Source organism: Notechis scutatus, chromosome 5, assembly GCF_049901735.1.
Source record: "Notechis scutatus isolate UNSWTSFEM ecotype Mainland chromosome 5, rNotScu1.2, whole genome shotgun sequence".
Taxonomy (NCBI): Eukaryota; Metazoa; Chordata; class Lepidosauria; order Squamata; family Elapidae; genus Notechis; species Notechis scutatus.
The window spans coordinates 15214904-15238537 of NC_142013.1; the positions used below are offsets into that span (position 1 = coordinate 15214904).

A 23634-nucleotide genomic window follows, 5' to 3' on the forward strand; every position below is an offset into this window, starting at 1 on the left:
GCTTCTTCTTTTAAATTGGAAATGCAATGACTTCTAATTTAATTGGAATTAAATTTGATTTATAAAATTGATTAAACACTTTTCCCAGCTAAGCCTACTCACCCACCCACATAAACCTTGGGTTTATAATGCATAGACCGAATATATCATTGAGACCTGAGTTGTTCATAAGTTAAGTGCGTGCAAATACAGAATATAAAAAATTTAAGTGCCAACAGAAGAGGCGGATCAATGTGCCATCTTTCCCTTTTGCATGTCAGTTTTCACTGACTGTAATATATAATGGGGCATCCAAATACATGTTACAGGATCAGGGGCATCTTAAGTAGGGCAAGTGGGGAAAAAAGATAATACATAGATAACGATGTCATCACCCAAATATTGTGCATGATACACTTGCATTCCATGCCAGGAAGGGGAACTGCCCAGAGTTGGTGATGGGTGGCCTTATAAATGTAATAAATTAAATAAACAAATAAAATTATGCAAGTACATGATTACAGTTTTTGCATGATATCATCCCAATCTATGGTGCATGCCTCTGGGTGGGACTTTTATGCAAAGCAAATGGTACTGCAGCACGTACAGATAGGCCTCAACTTACAACCACAACGGAGCCCAAAATTTCTGTTGTTCAGCGAAACATTTGTTAAGTGAGTTTTTTTACCCCACTTTGCGACTTGAAGCCCACCCGAGTTTATGCCCAGACTATGCTTGCCACAGTTGTTAGCCGTAGCAATAGCACTTAGACTTATATACCGCTTTACAGTGCTTTTACAGCCCTCTCTAAGCAGTTTACAGAGTCAGCATATTGCCCCCAACAATCTGGGTCCTCATTTTACCTACCTCAGAAGGATAGAAGGCTGAGTCAACCTTGAGCCTGGTGAGATTTGAACTGCCAAATTGCAGGCAGCCGGCAGGCAGCAGAAGTAGCCTGCAGTACCGCCCTCTAACCACTGTGCCACCACGGCTCTTAACTGTTAAGTGAAACACTGCAGCTGTTCAGTAAGTAACACAGTTGCTAAGTGAATCTGGCTTCCCCATTGACTTTGCCTACCAGATCACAAAAGGGGATCATGTGATCCCAGGACACTGTAACTGTCATAAATATGAGACAGTTGCCAAGGGTCTGAATTCTGATCAGGTGAACTACGGGGATATTGCAACAGTCGTAAGTGTGGAAAATGGTCATAAGTCACTTTTTTCAGGGCTGTTTGTAACTGAATGGCCATTCAATGAACTGTTGTAAGTTGAGGACTACCTGTATCCCACAAGATTCAAGAAAATCACTAGAACTAAAGAGTTAGAGACAAGAGTAAGGCCTAATCATCAAGTAAGGCCTAAACAGTTCTTTTAGACCAGGGGTGTCAAACTCGCGTCATGGCATCATCACATGACGTATTGTGACTTTTCCCCCCTTCGTTAAACAGGGCGTGGGCAGGGCCAGCGTGTGATGCATCCGGCATGTGGGCCACGAGTTTGACAGCCCTGTTCTAGACCAGGGTCTCCAACCTCTTCAACTTTAAGAGTTGTGGACTTCAACTCCCAGTTGAAATCCACAAGTCTTAAAGTTGCTAAGGTTGGAGACCCCTGTTCGAGACTAAGCATCCTGATCCAGTTAAGTGGGGCCTTAAGTTCAGAAGACATTTGTGAGGATCTCACTTCATGAATCAAATGTTTTAAAGTGCCTACCTCCAAGTACCATGCCAGCTTGACAACACTTCCTCAAGCGACACGCAGGGCAGTTTTTCCGACGAATCTTATCCACTATGCAGTCATTCCGCCCTGCACATAGATAATTATGTTGACCTGCAGGGAAAGAAAGAAAAAAAACCACACACAATGTGATGAAGTGATCTGAAGCACAGCTTTAAGAGATGCTCATTAAGAATTGCGGTATTATCCACACCATTTCTGACAGGTGGCAGTCCAGTCTTTTCTTGAAAGCTTCCAGTGATGGAGCTCCCACAACTTCTGAAGGCAAGCTGTTCCATTGGTTCCATTGCTGTCATTGTCAGAAAATTTCTCCTTATTTCCAGGTTGAATCTCTCCTTGTTCAGTTTCCATCCATTATTCCTTGTCTGGCCTTCAGGTGATTTAGAAAACAGCTTGACCCGTTCGTCCTCTCTGTGGCAGCCCCTCAAATATTGGAAGACTGTTATCATGTTTCCCCTGGTCCTTCTCTTCACTAGACTAGCCATGCCCAGTTCCTGCAACCGTTCATCATATGTTTTAGCCTCCAGTCCCCTAATCATCTTCTCTGCACTCTTTTTTATAATGTGGTGACCGATACTGGATGCAGTATTCTAGGTGTGGTCATACTAAGGCTTTATATAGTGGTATTATTACCTCAGGTAAAGATAGAGGTGTCCCTGCAGGCTTTACTATGCTAATCATTCCCAAATTTAGGGGGGGGGGGGCATCTCCATATCTGTAAGCCATTAAGCCAGCACTGCCCAAAGACAATTCCGTGGTCATGTGGCCAGCATGACATTACACTGCAGCACAGAATGCACAGTGAAATATGGAAGGTGGTGGCCTTCTGACTGAAGTGGTACCTATTTATCTACTCGCATTTTTACATGATTTTGAAATATTAGGTGGGCAGGATCTGAGGCAAGTGATGGGAACTCACTCTATCACATAGTGCTAGGACTCGAACTGTCAGACCATAGACTTCTCCTGCATATATTAAGCCAGTGCTGTAACATATATATCCTTGGCTATGTGGTTTTTTCCTTGGGTATTGGGACCAAGTTGGTTGGAGTTTACATCTGGATGAATGTACTATAGATTTGAAATCCTGGCTGCTGATTAGATTTAGTGGTTGTTTTTAACACTGTTGTTTACTTGTGGGCTGACTTTATGCTGCCCCGAGTGACAATTGCTCCAGTTGGGCCAAGAAAAGACAAATGGCAGCAATCTAGTTCTGCTATTATGCCATCAAAGCAACCAGCATGAAATGAAAATAGAAAAGGGAAAAGATAAGCAACTTTATCTGCTGCTTCTCAAAAGTTCACCATTTTTAATACAGTATGGTGGTTCAGTCAAAGTACTCTCCCCTAATTCAGCCTAGTTTCCAGACAGAATAAAAGGACACCAGTTCTAATCAGGATAGAGGCAGAGACATTTTCACTATACTTTAAAGGTAAAGGTTCCCCTCGCACATACGTTCTAGTCGTTTCCAGCTCTAGGGGGCGGTGCTCATCTCTGTTACAAAGCCGAAGAGCCAGCGCTGTCCGAAGACGTCTCCATGGTCATGTAACCGGCATGACTAAACGCCAAAGGTGCACGGAATGCTGTTACCTTCCCACCAAAGTGGTCCCTATTTTTCTACTTGCATTTTTTTACGTGCTTTCAAACTACTGGGTTGGCAGAAGCTGGGACAAATAACGGGAGCTCACTCTGTTACGTGGCGCTAGGGATTCAAACTTCCAAACCACTGACCTTTCTGATCAACAAGCTCAGCGTCTTAGCCACTGAGCCACCGCATCAATCTGCACAGCAGATTGTAATTAAGAAAAAAGCAATAATGCCCATTTTAAAATACAGTCTGAAATCAAAATAACTCAATTTCATTTTCATCCTTTTAGAACCTTTTGCAGGTGTAAAAGATGAACAGCCTATAAAATGGCCTTCAGCCAGAATGAACGACCGTAATGACTTCAAAAATCGCACAGCATATTTTATTCTGGCAACAAGTATTAAGCTCATCTGTTATTTAATCTCTCTTTGACTATTCCTTCCTTCTTAGCGTTAATTAAATGTAACCTGGAAATAACTTCATTATCTACCACGGGTACTTCTCTGCTTTAGTGGGAAGTTTAATGGAAGAAATACTTGAATACTTAGAGGCTAAGTGCATGGCCTCTTAGCAGTCACATTTTGCTGTTTTTCCCCCCTTGCTTTGGGTCATAGGAACAAACCAATCTGTTCCTGATTAACATGACTCAACAGATGGAAGACCTAGCATCTTATGGATTTTAACAATGTAAGGGGTCACCGTGACATTACAAGTGAATTATTATGATCAGTCAGTTGTTATTGGTGAACTGTTTGGTCGTAGACATGAACTACAAAACATATATTTTGTAACAGATTCTATGCTCAAAAATATATGCCCAAGCACACATTTTGTACCTTTCAATACAGTGCCTTATCAGAGGCAGGAAAAGACAGTTTTCACCTTTGAGTTGTCAATACTTGGAGTTTTGACAGGCATGCACACATATACACACACACTCCCTTCCAACCCTGCTGGAGCAGGTCTAGAATCGACAAAGCATCTCTGATTAGATTCTAGTAGTGAACAGAATCTAATCAGACATGCTTTGCTGATTCTTGTTGATTTTTATTTTTATTTCTTATTTTATGTTGCTGAATTGCATTGACATATGTGTCCCTTCTTGTGCACAACCCAGAAGCTTTTGTGATTCTTTGCAGCAAAAATTACCGACCTCTGGCTTTGCTCTACTTTTCAAATGTGCTGCCACTGCCGCGTTCTAGGTGCTGGCCCCACAGGTTCACCCCATTGAGCCCGCTGCATCGGAGGGACCTGCCCAAGCAAGTCCAAGCGGAGCAGTACACCAAGTCAATGGGGTGAGCTTGAGAGAGGGAGAGAGAGAGAGAGAAAAGAAAGAGAGAGAGAGAAAGAGAGAAGGAAGAAAAGAAAGAGAAAGGGGAAAGGAAAAAAAAGGGACACACAAAGAAAGGGGGAGATGGAAGGAAGGGACAGAAAGAAAAAGAAATAAAGAAGGAGAGAGGGAGGGAGGAGAAAGATAATGAGATATCTATTCTAGTCCAATCACCTGCTCCAGCAGGGTTAGAAGGGAGTGTGTGCGTGTGTGTTCTCCTTGTAATTTACAAGTACATTTTGGTTTTGCTTTCTTCAGAATTAGCACTGTAATACATTGGGGAAAAGTAATTTTTTAGGGTGGAGATCTGGTCCAATGGATCCTGTTTAAAGCCTCAACAAAATGTTAGAGATTCCTGATAATCTTGACCATGTTTCGTCCACAAAACCTTTAATAGAAGCCAAAGAGGTTTCAATGTGCTGGCAAAGATGTTTCAATGTGGAAAAGGGCCTCAGTCTAAACTAGGCCTCATTTCAATATGATGCATCAGGTTTCTCTCTCTCCTCCCTCCCTCCCAGACTGGCTTTGCTCTCTTTCCCGATGTGCCTGCGGGCGGCACTTCTGAACATGGATGGATGGATGGATGGATGGATGGATAGATAGAGAGACAGGTAGGTAGGTAGGTAGGTAGATAGATCTATATTGGTAGATAGGTAGGTAGGTAGGTGGACAGAAAGACAGACAGGCAGGTAGATAAGCAGGAAGGCAGACAGACAGACAGACCTTTTGGATGGATGGATGGATGGATGGACAGACAGAGAGAATGCGACAGCGGCAGCACTTTGGGAAAGCGGTGGTGGCAGCTTTTCCCAACATGCTCCCGCATTCGAGGTGCCGGCTCCGGTGCGGTACAACAGTCAATGGGCCTGCAGGGCCGGCGCCTCAAACGCCCCCCTGCTGCCTCTTAGCACCCCTCTGCCGGCCCCCTTGGGGATGCTAAGAGGTGGCAGGGGGGCGGTGTGTCGAAGACATGTAATGTGCCACCGCTGCCGCATTCGAGGCGCCGGCTCCGGAGCAGTGCAACAGCTGATGCCTCAAACGTCCCCCTGCTGCCTCTTAGCACCCTTCTGCCGGGCCCCTTGGGGATGCTAAGCGGCCAGGGGGAGTTTGAGGCGCTGGCTCCGGAGCAGTGCAACAGTCAATGGGTGAGCCTGCAGGGCCGGCACCTCGAACGCCCCCCTGCTGCCTCTTAGCGCCCCCCTAAGGCATCCCACCGCTCCCCAGGGGGTGGTACTGGCCACTTTGGGAACCACTGTTTTAAAGCCTTACTATGGAATTAGGAAACCTTGGTTTAAATTTCCATTCACAGTGAAGGACATTTAGGACTTTTAAACAGTGATTTGAGCCATCAGGCTTGACAGAATAACAGAGTTGGAAGGGATCTTGGAGGCCTTCTATTCCAACCCCTTGCTCAAGCAGGATACCAAGCAGAAATAAAGCTTACCTTCCAGTGGTGGGATTCAACATTTTTTACTACCGGTTCTGTGGGCGTGGCTTGGTGGGCATGGTGTGGCTTGGTAGTAGCCATGGCAGGGGAAGGATACTGTAAAATCTCCATTCCTATCCCACTCCTGGCAGAAGGTTACTGCAAAATCCCATTCCCTCTCCATCCCACTAACCTACTTTCCAGCTCTGTTCTCCTGTGCAGGGCAACAAAAGAAGACCCAGCCAATCAGCTGGGACTCGGGAGGCAGAGAATAGATGGGGGCGGGGCCAGTCAGAAGTGGTATTTGCCGGTTCTCCGAACGGCTCAAAATTTCTGCTACTGGTTCTCCAGAACTGGTCAGAACCAGTGGTGGTATTCGACAAGTAGCCGGTAACAGCAATGAGCAGCGGAGACTGAACCGGTTCTCTATGCCGCTTTGCTGTTCGGCCCATCCTCCCACCTGGGCTCCCATACTCACTTTTATCTGCTGAATTTGAAGCACAGCTGCTTTCCACGGAACACAATAGTGCCGCGCGGCAGCTGCTGAAGCAACTGGGATCGTACAGGCTTGCAGAAGGCAAGTTAGAACACCTCAGCGCCTGCACAAACGCCTCTGCAGCTGCGCAAAGTGCACGTTTGGTGCACGCGTGCATGCAAAGTGCGTGCACGAGTGCAAAGTGTGCCCATCAACCTACGCACACCGAACCAGTGGCAAAAATATTTGAATCCCACCACTGGTCAGAACCTGCTGAATACCAACTCTGCTACCTTCCTAATGCAACAATCATAATAATCTCTATCATCTCCAGACAGAATGTAACTGGTTGGAGGCCCAGTTTGAAAAAAAGATAATAATAACAAATACTATGATTAATGAGGTTCCTTCTCAAAAAAACCTGAATTCTCTACTCGTTATAATGTCTCAAAAGCACCACCATGCAATTCTCCAAGGGCTGTTTATAGTCAACATCTAAGACCTCATATAACTTTGACCTTTGACAGCCCATGAAATTAAACTCAACCAGTTTCAACAGCCTATGACACACAAAGAAACAAATGGGTTAGTACCACCCTTCAGCTGGGCTTGTTTATAAGTAATCCTTCTCCAGCAGATTATTTACATCTATGTTCATTTGAAGCTTTCCTATTCAAAACGGAAAGCAAGTAAAAAAACAAACATGCATTCCGCATCTCGTTTCCTTCACCCGCCCAAATCAAGCAACAGCCTATTCCACAATATGTTGTTTTATATGTGTTGTGTGTGTGCTTTGAGTCTGTGTTGACTCTTGGTGACTGCTAGTTCTTGCAGTTTTCTGGAATTTTCAGAAATTATTTGCCTTCTTCCTCGAGCTAAGAGTGAATGGCTCATCCAAGTGACTATTCCAAACCCAGTGTGTTTTGTGACGGGACTAGAAATGACTGTCTCCTGAATCTTAAGATGTTACTAGAGTCTGCCAATGGGGTATCAAATGTTCCCCTCAAAGGAGTGTACTTGGAGGCCAATTAAAATCTGAAACATGGTAAATTCTGCCTCCTCTCTCTCTCTCTCTCTCTCCCTCCCTCCCCCCTCTCTCTGTATGCAATGTTGAAACATATAGAAAACACTCAGTGTTGACAGATAAAGAAAACTAAAAGAGAAAGGATTGGACTATGACAACATTACTGCCATTTTGACATACACACCCATGGACACCACTGGTTTCCCTGCATCTCTTTTGAGATGTGAGATAATAGATAGAGATAGGTATATAGAGGAAGGGAGAGAAATAGAGATAGATGACAGATGACAGATAGGTGAGATAGGTAGGTAGGTGGGTGGGTGGGTGGATGGATGGATACAGATAAAACAGAAACTTTCATGAGCATAGCAGTAATGTGCAGTGGCAGGGTTCTAATTCATGTTTTTCAGACAAAATCATTTTGAATGAGGGAATAAATGAACATAAAAGAGCTCCAAATTATCTGATATCCTATTATCTCTGATTATATTAGGTCCTGATAATAGGCATTTCTCCCTAAAGTGTGAGCATCACTTCCCATATATGAAGCACCAATTGCAATCTTGTCCTCAGTTCCATCAAGAATCTCTTTATTCAACTCATTTTTCTCCATCAACAGTTGTATGAAGGAAATAATATCTTTATAATATCTTTTGCTGGGAAGGAAGGAAGGAAGGAAGGAAGGAAGGAAGGAAGGAAGGAAGGAAGGAAGGAAGGAAGGAAGGAAGGAAGGAAATACATTCCGAACATACAAAGCATCAATCACATATAAAAATAGGTTATTTTCTCATAAAGAAATCCTTTCTACACAAATACACAGAACTTTTATTTTTATGGTCTTCAAACACCTGAAGCTGTTTTAGAGCACAAAACCAGTTTGCTGGAGTTATAGCAGTAAATATTACAGTTGTTTCATATACTGCATAATCATGTTAGCTATACCTCTCACTGTTGAATTTGTTAATAAGCTTGCCAAACAAAGGCTTCAACTCATAACAATTGAAAGCCCACATTTCACATAAAATCTATTAAACAAGCTGTCATTAAGGAAATGCAATTATTGGATACTTGATCCGCATTGTGGTGGTAGAGGCGGGGCTGAATTCAACACTGCGTATCTAAACCTCTATTTTATAACTGCCCTGAAGCTTATTCTTTTGGAAATGAGACATCCATTTGATGATCTCATTTCAATTTAGCATCTAGTGAATCAAAGAAAGCCTATTCTTTTCCCTTTAAGCCTACTGTAGCTTACCCACCATATTACAACCTCCATGATTTAAGAGGCTTGGGTAAACATAGCACAATTTCAGGGAGTGTACTATTCACACATTAGAGTTTAGCATGCAGCTCCATGAAGCACATATACTAGTTGTTCCAAGGTCTTCTACCCAAAATTGGGGCCTTTCAGATGTTGAACCATAATCGAATCAACAATGAAGGATAAATCTATTGCTAACTACCATAATAATGTTCTGTTTGTAATCTTTGCACTAGCATCTGGTTTACCATTGTGGAAGCAATTGAATCCAGTGCGGTTTTTATTCCATTGACCCAGAGGTGGTATTCAGCAGGTTCTGACCAGTTCTGGAGAACTGGTAGCGGAAATTTTGAGTAGTTCGGAGAACTGGCAAATACCACCTCTGACTGGCCCCACCCCCATCTATTCTCTGCTTCCCGAGTCCCAGCTGATTGGCTGGGTCTTCTTTTGTTGCCCTGCACTGGAGAATGGAGCTGGAAAGCAGGTTAGTGGGGTGGGGAGGAAATGGGATTTTGCAGTAACCTTCCCCTGCCATGCCCACCAAGGCACGTCATGCCCACCAAACTACACCCACAGAACGGGTAGTAAAAATTTTTGAATCCCATCGCTGCATTGACCGAAACATTTAATTAAGATTCAAGTTGATTTTACTTAAATTTAAATTGACCCACTTGAATAAGACTCTATTTTTTTCACTCATACTTTAATTCTAAACATTCGGTCATTTGTTACTGTTTACTTTGGTCCGAACAGATGTTTTATGGGACAACTTGAATGGATTTTGGTGAAACTTATAGTCATCATCACAGGCTAAATATTTGTGTTTACTGACTGCTGAAGTTAGGAAATGTTACCATTTGTTTGACCTTTGCATGAAAATTCCTGTTTGTCTCTGAAGAATAAAATATATAACTATTAGAGAGAAAAATATATTAGATGCTCGCCTAACTCCAAATTTGGAGAATTATACTGAATTGGTACAGGGGCCATTTATTATTAGCCATATATTTAACAGGGGTTTTTTGGCCAAAATCTAAGGGTCTTTGATAAGTACTTTTTCTGATTTACAATCTTTTCAATATTTTTTTCTATATAGCGAGAAAATAGTCTAAGTGCCAATAAAAGAAATCAAGAGAAGGACAAGTTCATTTCGTAATATATTCTGTACTGTAACTAGGTAATTTATTCAGTGTGTAAATGGAGGAAGATTAGACCGATTGGGTTAAATAAACTGTCAATCTGTTGCCCAATTTATGTGTCAACCATTACAAACCATCATTTCAGACTCTGTTTTAGTGCTTTATGTATTCCTGTAACAAGTGATTAAACCATCATTTGGGCTTCTCCAGAAAGATGCTCTATAGAGCCAGCTAAGTGAAAAAGACTAAAGGAGCATGTTAATTATACAATTTTATTTTATGAATTTATGGGCCATTTCGGCCAATCAAATTCTAAGAGATATATGAGAGCAACAGTCAAAAAGTTAATATATCATATAATTCCCCCAAAACGGTAGACGTTTTTACCATGAATCACAACTGAAATAGTGAAGCTAGTTATGGAATTGAGTGTCTGTCTGATAACCTGTCTGATATCTGTTCTGATAACCTACATGTAATATGCAGACAAACACTGGGTATCTAAATGCTGAAAAACCTGTATTTTATAACTGCCCTGATTCAATTTTTTTTACTACCGGTTCTGTGGGCGTGGCTTGGTGGACGTGGCAGGGGAAGGACACTGTAAAATCTCCAATTGGAGGTGGTATTTGCTGGTTCTCTGAACTACTCAAAATTTCCGCTACCATTTCTCCAGAACTGGTCAGAACCTGCTGAGTACCACCTCTGCCTGAAGCTTATTCTTTTGGAAATAATACATTCATTTGATGATCCCATTTCAATCTAGTGAATCAAAGAAAACTATTCTTTTCCCTCTAAGCCAGAGGCGTCAAACTCAAGGCCCGTGGGCCACATCTGGCCAGTGGTGGGATTCAAATAATTTAACAACCGGTTCTCTGCCTTAATGATTTCTTCCAACAACCAGTTCACCAAACTGCTCAGAAAGTTAACAACTGGTTCGCCCGAAGTAGTACGAACTGGCTGAATCCCACCACTGCATCCGGCCCATGAGGTGCTTAAATCTGGCCTGTGAGGCCAGCCTGGAGATAGCAAAGGGCCGGCCTGTGGTGCCTCTGGCAGCCAAAACAGGGCATGGGGGGGGCATGTACAGTCCCCACATGCCCCGTTTTTGACCTGGATGGCCTCCTGCAGCACTTGCTGGACAAAATGGGGCACAATGAGGCCACGTGCAGGCTGCTGCACCCCGTTTTCAGTCTGGATGGCCTCCTGCAGCACTTTGCTGGCTGAAACGGGACATGAGGGCCAGATGGAACCCCCACATGCTCCATTTTCAGCCTAAATGGCTCCTGCAGCACTTTGCCACCTCATTTTGGCCAGCAAAGTACTTCAGGAGGCATTTGTCCTGTCTCCCCCAGGGCTGACCAGCAGGGAACTTCGGCAAGATGCAGCAATGCTAATCCAGCCCTCGAAGAAATCTAGTTTGACACCCCTGCTATAGGACTTTTGGACTCATTATGGGAAGGCTGAGTTTTCTGGAAAAGGCTCTATTTAATAAACTTTATTAAATTTTACAGTTAAAATACACAAACAACACACACACAAATTGGGAAAGGAAAGAAAAATAAAAAAATAAAAAAAAGGGTAAACAATTAAAAACAATTACATCATCGACCGTTTGTGGTTCCTTATTTATCTCATTATTTCCTGCCATATTTGCAATTAATCTTTAGTGCAAATATCTAATAGCTACTATTGTTGCTCCTCCTATTTACAATTTATTATTAGTATTATTATTATATGATCTATCTTCAGTCTATCCACTCATGCCAACAGTTCCAACTCGTATAGTACTCTGATAGTTCTTTATTTTTTAGAGCTAAAGTTAATTTATCCATTTCTGCATAACTTGATATTTTCTGAATAATCATTTCCTCTGGTGGAGTATAGGATTGTTTCCAGAATTGTGCGAAGGCCAATCAAGCTGCTGTCAATATATGTAATATTATACAGTATATTTAACTTTTTGGGGGGTTAAAAGGAAAAGGCTTTAATAGGAAAGGTGCAAGGAAAGGGAAGAAGGGAATGATCAGCAGCAAGTGGATGCAGTCCGTTATAGTGGCGATAAATTTACTTTTGGAAAACCTGAAAAACCAGATTAGGGATAGATTGTCATGGAGAAATGTTTTCTGTGTGGTGCTAGTTATCAAAAAGGATTTGGTGGCACATAATCATAATGGAAAGGAGCTGATTCAACCTGTACTGTCCTTATTTTGAAGTGAATTTTTATTTTCTGATTAGTGTTCTTTGTGTTTTAAAATCTCTGGCTTGTTTTATCGCTTCAGAATTGTGAACTTAAAGCTTGACCTATTATCCCTTATTATTGATCAGTGGTGTATGATTTAGAAATGATTTATCTCCCATCCCCAACTGCTACATTGGATTATTATTATTTTTAAACTGTCCTTGTATTTGTATGACAACAAAGTCCAAAAGCATTAATACTTCTATCCTGCTTCTTCAAAGCCTACCGTTCATTTCCAAAGAGGGTCACAAAAAATACCAGAGTTGGCACAATTCTGATCTTTGTAGGTGTAGATATGTCATTGCATTTGAATAGATTGTTTAGGGGCTGACATTAAAAACCACTCAGGGAATGCTGTAAAACACTATGAAGCAGTGTATATGTCTAAATGCTTTTGCTATTGCTATTTGATAGCATGAGCTCGAGGTGTTTTTTTCTTCTTCTTCCCACTCCCTAGTGCAGAGAGATTGCAGAGGAAGGGATTACAAGAGAGTAAGCAGGCTACAATGGGGTTACACATGAGAAAGAATGCACTAGTGCCAGGGAATTCTGGGAGTTGAAGTCCACAAGGCTTAAAGTTGCCAAGGTTGAAGACCCCTGTGCTAAAGAGAGAACCAATGCTATTTTTTTTTTTAAACCTTGGTGTCACAACTCTCTAAGCCCACCAATAACTCTTACAAATTGTTTCTCATGATTATCTGGTCAGCAATGTAGTGAGCCTTCAAAAGCAGTGGTGCAGGCCCTAAGAAGCTTTTCACACCAATCTGAAGGAGATAATCTGTACCAATTTTGATCTGGAAAAATTGTTTAGGTAACACCCAGAAGAGTTTTACTGCAAGCCAGCTAGGATAAGGCCTGTGGCTAGGTGGCTCAGTGTTCTGACTCACTAGGACGCACTGGATTCCTGAAGCACACATATTCATTTCAAAGAAAATGTAGTCATGAAAAACAGACCCAATAAAGAGTCAGCAAAGAAACACAGGATGAAAAAAAAAATGTTACTCTAACATGGAAAGACCTAAAGCTAGCAGGCCTAACTTTCCAACATCCCTGAGATGAAGCTGTTGCATAAAAGGGAATGGGCCAAAATTCCTCCAAGTTCATGCGCAAGATTGATCAACGGCTACAGGTAGTCCTTGACTTACAACTCAGAGGTGATATTCAGCAGGTTCTGACCAGTTCTGGAGAACCGGTAGCAGAAATTTTGAGTAATTTGGAGAACCAGCAAATACCAGCACTGACTGGCCCCGCCCCCCATCTATTCTCCGCCTCCCGAGTCCCAACTGATCGGCTGGCTCTTCTTTTGTTGCCCTGCACAGGAGAACGGAGCTGGAAAGAAAGTTAGTGGGGTGGGGAGGGAATGGGGATTTTGCAGTATCCTTCCCCTGCCACGCCCACCAAGCCACGCCCACAGAGCCAATAGTAAAAAAAAATTGAATCCCACCACTGTTACAACTGTAATTTGAGCTCGGAATTACAGTCATAAATCATCATATAAATATAAAAAAATAAATTCTAAGTATAATGTATAAAAGTACAAGAAGTAATGGATGGAAACTTATCAATGATTAGATCCAACCTAAAACTAAGGAGAACTTTCCTGACAACGTGAATAATTAATCAGTGGAATGGCTTGTCTCCAACAGTGGTGGGTTTTTAAGAAGAGATTGGGCAGCCATTTGTCTGGAATGGTAGAGGGCAGGGGTGTCAAACTTGATTTTATTGAGGGGCCACATCAGGATTGTGTTTGACCTCTGGGGGCCAGGGTGGGCGGGGCCAGTTCAATGTCACTCATGTCAGGGGTGCCTGTGGTGGCCCAAGTGCTCTGCCGCGAAAACAGAGCTCGGGAGGCTGCAATGGCCTCCTGCAACCCTCTGCCAGTGAAAACGGAGCTTGGGAGGGCTGCGTGCGCTCCTCCCGAACTCTGTTTTCACTGGCAGAGGGTCGCAGGAGGCCGTCGCAGCCTCCCAAGCTCTGTTTTTGCTGGCAGAGGCACTGCAGGCTAGTCATTTGCTGTTTCCACAGGCTGGATCTGGCCCTCAGGCCTTGAGTTTGACACCCCCGGTATATTGTCTCCTGCTTGAGCAGTGAGTTGGATTTGAAGCCCTCCACGCTCCCTTCGAACTCTGTTGTTCTGTTTATTTATTTTTTTATTGTTTTATAATTTTAGAAGTTTAAGCCACCCAGAGTCACTTGGTTGAGTTGGGTGGCTATAGAAATGGAACAAGCAAGCCAACAAATAAATAAATTCACCTCAAACCAACTTTCTACAGGTGAAGCTAATGCTAAGTTGAAAGAAGTGCCAAGTTCCATGAATCACAAATTACAACAAGCTGTCATGAGTTTGTTTAGGTTTTGGTTTCTTGTGTTCTATGAACCGACATGCTGTAGTTTGAGACAATAGCTTATAATTTATTTTGCTGAGCAAACTCAGTCTGCTACAATTGATTTAGTAACTAATGCTAAAGTGTTTTTCTGTGGTTGCTATGGGTTTTTTTTTTCCCCTTTTAATCCGGCTTTTGCAGAATGTAGAATAGAATAACAGAATAAGGAAGTTGGAATAAGAGAGTTCCTGCCCGGGCAGGAAACCCTATAACATTCCAGACAAATGGCTGCCCAATCTCTTCTTAAAAACCCACCACTGTTGGAGACAAGCCTTTCCACTGATTAATTGTTTATGCTGTCAGGAAAGTTCTCCTTAGTTCTAGGTTGGATCTAATCATTGATAAGTTTCCATCCATTACTTCTTGTACTTTTATATATTATACTTATAATTTATTTTTTATATTTATATGATTCAACTTTTGTGACTATTTCTGCCACAGTAAGACTCCGCAGGTGCTACAATTCGGGTGGCATATTAATTAATGAAATAAATAAGCTAACCATAATCAGAAACCACAGTGATCAAGGGAAAAAGTTAAATGCTTTCCTTATTTTTCCTCATCCTCTCAATATTCTCAGACTAAAAGTACACATTTGAGCTTCCATCAGGTAATTTTAGAATATATTTCAATTCCAATTTCAGGTCATTTAGTCTCAGATTATATGATAAAGTACTTTTTCCCCAGGAAGGCAATCGTACAAAGCTTTGTATGGGTTTTTATCTGAAAATGACTTATAAGTTAGACTTGGTACAGAATGCAGAGTCACAGAGCTAACAGGCCTGAGTTATTACATTAATGAGATATCCACTCAGTTTCTCTCCAAGTGGCCAGAAGATTTTCAAATTCTAATCAATGTTCTCACTTTAACTTATTGAAGTTCTATAAGGCTTGACTCCAAGGAGCATATAATCCACACTGGGTACATGCTACCAGGAGATACAAAACTACTTGTGATGTCAGTCTGAGCTTGCCTATTAGCTTTCTTTAAGGCAATTTCGTTTGAATGGGCAATCATATGTTGATGCTCTAGAGTGGTTTGATAACACTGGTCTACAAATTTTGCGAAGTTATCAACCTCTGAGATAATTTTACATATTTTCATTAGATGATCTAATCTAATTACGATCTAAGCCCCAGACCTCACTGTAACAGCACTGCCAAAAAGGCTTTAAGAATTGTTAACCTTATTTTGCGAAGCTTCTTCTCTGGCAACTTTGAATAGCTAACTAGGGCATACAAAACCTTTGCCAGATCAATTCAGGAATACAGCTTGTCTGCCTGGAACCTGCACTGTATATCAAACATTAACACAATTGAGCGGGTTCAGAGGTATTTCTCTAGAAAAGTACTCTACTCCTCCACTCACAATAGAATTCCCTACGCCTCCAGGATCGAAATTTTGGGCCTGGACAATTTAAAACTGCGCCGCCTGTGGTGTGATCTAAGCATAGTACACAAAATTGTCTGTTACAACGTCTTATCTGTCAATGACTTCTTCAGCCTCAGTCACAGCAATACACAGGCAAACAACCGATTACAAACTCAAGGTAAACCGCTCCAAATTCGATTGCAGAAAATATAACTTCAGCAACAGAGTGGTCAACGCCTGGAACACCCTACCCGACTCCATTGTTACAGCCTCAAACCCTCACAGTTTCAACCTCAAACTGTCTACTGTGGACCTCACCCCATTCCTAAGAGGCCCTTAAAGGCGTGCCTACCGTCCCTATCTTACTGTCCCCATTTATCTATATTTACTCCCTTTGTTCTTGTTTATGTTCACTTATACTTGTTAACTTGTACATATTTGATAAACAAACAAATAAATAAATAGATGAATTAGAAAACAGTTGATAAAGGTGCTCAATGGTTGGTGAGCCTGGCAGCATCATGCCACGAGAGGCAGCACCAACACGGCATTCTCACAAAGACCCCTTTCTGGCAGAGTTTGGGGGAGAGAAACAAACCAGGGTCTTTGCTGCTTCTGCTTTCCTTGCATGCAGCCAAATGTTCACAAAAGGCAGGAAGGTAAAATGCCAAGCTCGACCTGTGCAAACACCTCCCATATTAATCCCACTTTCTCAGCCTACTACCCAAGTGACCCTCCTCTCCTGCTGGGGCTTTAGGAATACCTCGCAAGCGAATTCACAAGGAAATCCAAGCATTCAGGTCCATGTCAGACAAATAACAAAGAGAGATCAGCTCCTCCCAATACATGAACTATATTGTTCGAAGGATCTCAGAGGACTTTAATCAAGTATCAGAATAAGAGAGTTAGAAGGGACCTTGGGGGAAATAGGCAGAAAACCCCATAACCCCAAACTGATTAATTGTTCCAACTGTCAGGAAATTTCTCCTTAGTTCTAGGCTGCTTCTCTCCTTGATTAGTTTCCACCCATTGCTTCTTGTCCTGCCTTCAGGTGCTTTGGAAAATAGGTTGACTCCTGTTCTTTGGGGCAGTACCTTAGATATTGGAACAGTGCTATCATGTCTCCCCTAGTCCTTTTCATTAAACTAGACACACCCAATTCAGCAACCGTTCTTCATATGTTTTAGCCTTCAGTCCCCCGAAATCATCTTTGTTGCTCTTCTCTGCACTCTTTCTAGAGCCTCAACATCTTTTTTCCTATTGTGGTGACCAAAACTAAACACAATCTTCCAAGTGTGGTATATCTCCTCCCTATTCTCTTTCCCCATTTCTTTCTCTAGATTTCTCTTTTGGCTTTCTCGCTGACCTGGTGCACTCATCAATACCGTGACTGAATCCATCCTCTTTGCTTCTGATCATCCTTTTCTCTTTCCTTCCACCTTTTCTAGCATGACAGCCAACTTCAGATTTAAGATGTGTGATATAAGCCCTTTTACCAGAGTCGATCCTGTTACAGCTTGGAGGAAATGAGGGCCAACCTCGTTGGTGTAAGATCGTGCAGATCCTATTGTTCTTCCATGTTGGTTCATAGGAATTCCTGATTATAAGGAGAAAAGGAAGTTGTCCACCAACACTTGCTGACATTTGTACTCTTTGACATTGTAAAGCTTTCACTTTAAGCCTATGTTCTTTTCTTGTCTGGAATGTTTTGGTTTGCATGTGATGGCATATTTGTTACTCCAGAGCCTGAATTAATTTCCATTTTTCATGAGCTGAAAGTAAATGCTTAGTCACAATCAGGATCAGATCAAGACATTGTGGTGTTTGTGGTAGTCAGCCAACTCTTGGGGATTCACCCAACCCCCTGCCCATCCCCAGGTCAAAGTATATAATATCCCAAGTCAACCAAGTGATATTTTGGGACATGAAGGGGGTGGGGGGAAATCCCTAGTATTAAACATAAAACATTAACAGATCAACTTGCTTCCTTTCATGACATCTAAAAATTCTGTCCCCTGAGGAAGCTGGTTCATTTTGACTAACAGTATACCTCAGGGGTGTCACACTTGATTTCACTGAGGGCTGCCTAAGAATTATGTTTAACCCTGGGAGGGGATGGGGTGGTGTAGCCAGGGTGGGTGGCCAACTTGACATCACTCATGTCAGAAGCTCCTGTGGGATCTCGAGTGCTCTGCCAGTGTAAACAGGCTCCCAAGCTCCGTTTTCAGCTGCGACGGCCTCCTGCAACCCTCTGCCAGCGAAAACGGAGTTTGTGAGGGCCGTCCGCGGCTCTCCTGAATTCCGTTTTCACTGGCAGAGGCACCGTGGGCTGGTCCTTCGCTGTTTCCAGGGCAACCCCATGGGCCAGATCAAAGCATCATGCAGGCTGATCCAGCCCCCAGGCCTTGAGTTTGACACCCCTGGTATAGCTGGTCCTGATCTTAGACAACTAACTAATTTAAATACATTCCAATTCTTTTATTTAACCCAAGGCAACAATCTGCAATACAACCCTTTTTAACAGATCCAAGAGTAAACTTGGTCTATATTTTTGGTTTTTTTTAAGGGTGTGTGTAAATGAGTCTTAATGAACAAGCTTGTATTGTAAATTGGCTAAAGCAGCATTTCCCAACCTGAGCAGTTTTAAAGGTAAAGATAAAGGTTCCCCTCGCACATACATGCTAGTAGTTTCCAGCTCTAGGGGGCAGTGCTCATCTCCGTTACAAAGCAAAAGAGCCAGCACTGTCCGAAGACGTCTCCATGGTCATGTGGCCAGCATGACTAAATGCCAAAGGCACACGGAACACTGTTACCTTTCCAACAAAGTGGTCCCTATTTTTCTACTTGCATTTTTACATGCTTTCAAACTGCTAGGTTGGCAGAAGCTGGGACAAGTAACGGGAGCTCACTCCGTTACATGACGCTAGGGATTCAAACTGCCAAACTGCCAACCTTTCTGACCGATGTATGAATTTCAACTCTCATAATTCCCCAGCCAGCATGGATTTGCTGCCTTCCGGTAGGTGTTAGGGAGTGAAAGAGAAGCCTTTAAGGGTGATAATCTTTTAATTTACTGGCATAATTCTAGTTTCTGTTAATACTTTTGGCTTCAACATGCCCATTACCAATGAAACAATAACTTTTGATTGACTGCCTAATATAGCTTGAGCTGCATTGAATGCTCACACACCCAGTAAATAATTTCAAGGATTAATATGATACAAATCTGATTATATAGCTGTATGTTTGCCCTATACTGGTCCAGTAACTCACTCAGTTTTTATTTAATTCCAACTCATTGCGGCATAAATATTTGTGACAACCAAAGGCCAAACAAACACATTTAGGATGCCTAATACTGTTTGCTTTATCCAGTAGATAATATCCAGTAGAAAATAGGCATTTTCTACTGGATATTTGCCAGAGGAACTGCAGTTACAGTTCTCAAAGTTCCCAGTCACTAGCATGGCAAAAAAAAGGAACCTGAATGAGAGTTTAATTCAGAATAACAAAATTACAGACCTTAGGTAAACAGGTGCAATAACATTATTTAAGTTATTTCATTAAAAGTTATTTCTTCCACAAACAATATAATAAAATAAAATATAAAGCTTGTCTGTACTTGAATAGCAGTTTCAAGGATTTTGGTATGAGAGCTATCAATTTCCAATGTCCCATTCCTGGAAACCAAAAAATGAAGAGGACTTCAGTGTCTGAGCTTGAAAAAGTTAAACGGGATCAAACCTGGTAGCACAGATAGTCCTCTGTGTATTACCACAATTGAGCCCAAAATGTATGTTGTTAAACTGAGAAATTTGTTAAGTGAGTTTTGTTCCATTTTACAACTTTTCTTGCCACAGTTGTTAAGTGAGTCACTGCAGTTGATAAATTTGTAACCCGGTTGTGAAATGAATCTGGCTTCCCCAATGACTTTGCTTGTCAGAAGGCTGCCGAAGGGGATCATATGACCCTTTAAAAAAAAAAACCAGATTAACAGAGTTGGAAGGGACCTTGTAGGTCATCTAGTCCAGGGATTGCCAACCTTTTGGACCTCAGGGATCACCAAAGTCATAATTTTAAATCCCATAGACCAGAGACCCTGGGAAAATCCCAGAAAAAGTCTGCAGGAAAATTCCCCACCCCGTTTTCCTACCGATCGATCATTCTTTATTTGGGATCACAGGATACTGTCTCCAGCTCCATTCTCAGAGGGAGAGAGAAAGAGAGACTTTTGGCTTCATGCAAGGAAAGCAGCCGAAGCCACAGAAGTCTTTCTTTCTCTCCCCCAAATTCCGCCAGAAATGAGTCTTTGTGAAACTTGTCACGCCATCGCAGCCTCTTGGAGCAGGATGCCTTGCAGCAGGGGTCCCCAACCGCCGGTCCGCAGACCGATACCGGGCCGCGGAACAAGCCTTACCGGGCCGCTGGTTGCTGGGCGCCGCCATCTTTTTTTGGTAAAAAAACACTTCCGGTGAGCTTTTCCGGGTAGAAAGCCATTTCTACCCGAAAAAGCTCACCGAGGCTACGCCGCCATCTTGACGAAATGGCGCTTCCGGTGACATCACCGGAAGCGCTTTTTCATCATAAAAAGATGGCGGCGCCCAGTTGACGCCGTACCGGGTCCGCGGCGCCCAGCTGATGCCGGAACCGGGCCGCGGCGTCGAAAAGGTTGGGGATCCCTGCCTTGCAGGGTTCCAAAGACTCATTTCTGGTGGAGTTTGGGGGAGAGAAAGAAAGATTTTTGCTGCTTTCCTTGTGTGCAGCCAAAAGCAGAAGAAGAAAGAAGTGGAAAGAAGCAGCCCAGTGGCCTGGCCAGGCCAGGCGCATGGAGTGCGTGGGGCAAGTTCCCCCCGCCCTTTCCCCCCTCCTCTCACTACCTCGTGTTGTTTGCAATACAAGTGACACAAGCCTTGCGTTCCTGTGGGTCATGTGGGCAGCGCAGCCTTGTGTTCCTACGCAGCCTGGATTAATTGCTTTGGGGGGTGCTTTGGGGTGACATTTTCTGCGGACCACCAAAATTTTCTCATGCACCACCAGTGGTCCCTGGCCCACTGGTTGGCAATCACTGATCTACTCCAACCCCCCACCCAAGCAGGAGAGCAACAGCCATAAATATGAACCAATTGCCAAGCATCTGAATTTTGATCTCGTGATCATGCTGCAAAGGTTGTAACTGTGAAAAACGGTCATAAGTAACTTTTTTCAGTGATGTTGTATCTTTGTACAGTCACTAAATGAACTGTTGTAAGTTGACGACTACCTGTATTCTGTTAAGAATCTGTTAATGATAAGGAAGTATTCTACCCTAAAATGCTGCATTAATGTCCTTGGGCCTATCAATTCATTAAAAAGACAAGGTACTAATCCAAGGAGTATCTGATTATTAAAGCAGTGAAACCAAAGTTAGATTAATGTGTGGTCTACTCCACTGATGTTATTTAACTTCACCATCCCAAAGGTGCTTTTTTCAAGAGGCAACTGGACTTTCTTGTTTTTCTTTGAAGAGTTTCGCATATCATCCAAGAAGCTGATGAGAAGTGAAATGTCTTCAAAAGAAAAAACAAGAATGTCCAGTTGCCTCTTGAAAAAGCACCTTTGAGGACAACCATGATTTGGATGACTGAGAATCTCCATTTAGCTTCACCATCTTCCAATTTGAGAAGATAAATAATCTCCCTGACACCAGCCCCTCTGTAGCAATGTATTAAATTAATTTATTTGTTCATTCATTCAGACAGCTGGCACTCTTAGCTACTTCGACCTCCTTTATAATCTTCATCTCACTCTCCTAACCCAATGATTGTGTTGTGACTCAAGAATTAACAGCAGGATCGACGCAGCCCGTTTCTTTGAGAAAGGTGCAATTTATCCATTACTGCATGACATTTATTAAAAAGAAAATACTGATGTTTAATAAATTGGACACTTGCAATTAAGGAAATCCTACCTGCCCTGTATTTATGTGGCACAAAAATGGCACTAGAGGAAAGCTGTTTAAAATAATGTACAACCTAAGGTGTACATTAATTGTGTCACAAATTGAAAGGTAGCCTTGAGGAACAAAGTCAGCAAGGATCCACCTTCACTTTCAACCATCAAAAGATGAAAAAAAAAAAAAAAACCACCACAGTATGTGTATACCAGTGGTGGGATTCAATTTTTTTTACTACCAGTTCTGTGGGCATGGCTTGATGGCCATGGCTTGATGGGTGTGGCAGGGAAAGGATACTGTAAAATCTCAATTCCCTCCCCACTCCAGGGGGAAGGTTACGGTAAAATCCCCATTCCCTCCCCACTCCACTAACCTACTTTCCAGCTCCATTCTCCTGTGCAGGGCAACCAAAGAAGACCCAGCCGATCAGCTGGGACTCGGGAAGCTGAGAATAGATGGGGGTGGGACCAGTCAGAGGTGGTACTTGCCAGTTCTCCGAACTACTCAAAATTTCCACTACCAGTTCTCCAGAACAGGTCAGAACCTGCTGAATACCACTCTGGTGTATACTATCAGTATTAAAATAATGGGAGTCATCAAAGAGCATGCTAAAAGCAGCTTTTGCCCAACTGGTATCTTCCAGTTCTTCTACGATTCATCTTCAAAAATTTACACCCATCTTGACCAAGGAATCGAATTCTGGGAGTTGCTAGAGCCCCAGTTTAGCCAAGAGTGTGCAAAACCATGGCTTGCACAGGATATAAGTCAGAGCCACTTGAAATATGGCTGATCTCTCATTCAAATAATGAGAGAGAGAATAATGAACCAATCAGCCCTGCACTTTTAATTAATTGTACTTTAGCTTATCAATCAATGCAATCAACCGCGGTTATCTTGAAGTTTTATTGAAAACAATCAACTTTGTGGCTTTCAAAACTGATCAGCATAGTTTTTGGTTTAAAAAAAAAACATGGTAAGTTTGCAGTTCATTATAGTATTTATTTATTTATTTATTTATTTATTTATTTATTTATTATCCCGTCTTTATTTGTCTATGGAGATTCTCAATCATCCAGGTCATGGTTAATTTTGTGAAGCTTCTTCTCAAGTAACATTGAACTGCAAATCAAGGCATACAAAACCTTCACCAGACCAATTCTCGAATACATCTCATCTGCCTGGAATCCATACTGTATAACTGATATTAATACAATTGAAAGAGTCCAGAGGTATTTCACGAGAAGAGTACTTCACTCCTCAGCTTGCAATAGATTACCTTATGCCACCAGGATTGAAATCTTGGGCCTAGACAACCTAGAACTACGCCACCTATGGTCTGACCTAAGCTTAGTACACAAAATTGTCTGTTACAATGTCCTACCTGTCAATGACTTCTTCAGCTTCAATCACAATAACACACAGGCAAACAATAGATATAAAGTCAAAGTAAACCATTCCAAACTCAATTGCAGAAAATACGACTTCAGGAACAGAATGGTCAATGCTTCTGTCAGGTAGTGACAGAATGGTCACTACCTGACTCTGTTGTTACATTCTCAAACTTCTAAAGCTTTAACCTTCAACTGTCTACAATGGGCCTCACTCCATTCCTAAGAGGTCTGTAAGGGGCCCTGCATAAGCACACCAGCATGCCTACTGTCCAGTGGTGGGACAATAGAAAAATTAGGAGCATCTTAAAAAAGTGCTACAACATGTACATTTATGGGCTAAAATCTGAAAGTATT

The 23634-nt window shown here is 42.3% G+C and overlaps 1 protein-coding gene across 2 annotated transcripts in view; it reads right to left on the bottom strand.

The window, feature by feature from the left end:
* PGR (progesterone receptor) overlaps nucleotides 1-23634 on the bottom strand; it is a 93568-nt gene that overhangs the window by 51482 nt on the left and 18452 nt on the right. For both annotated transcript variants that reach the window (XM_026675603.2, XM_087966178.1), the window contains exon 3: nucleotides 1693-1809. In XM_026675603.2, coding sequence (XP_026531388.2) covers nucleotides 1693-1809 — 117 coding nt within the window. The remainder of the gene's footprint in view (nucleotides 1-1692; nucleotides 1810-23634) is intronic.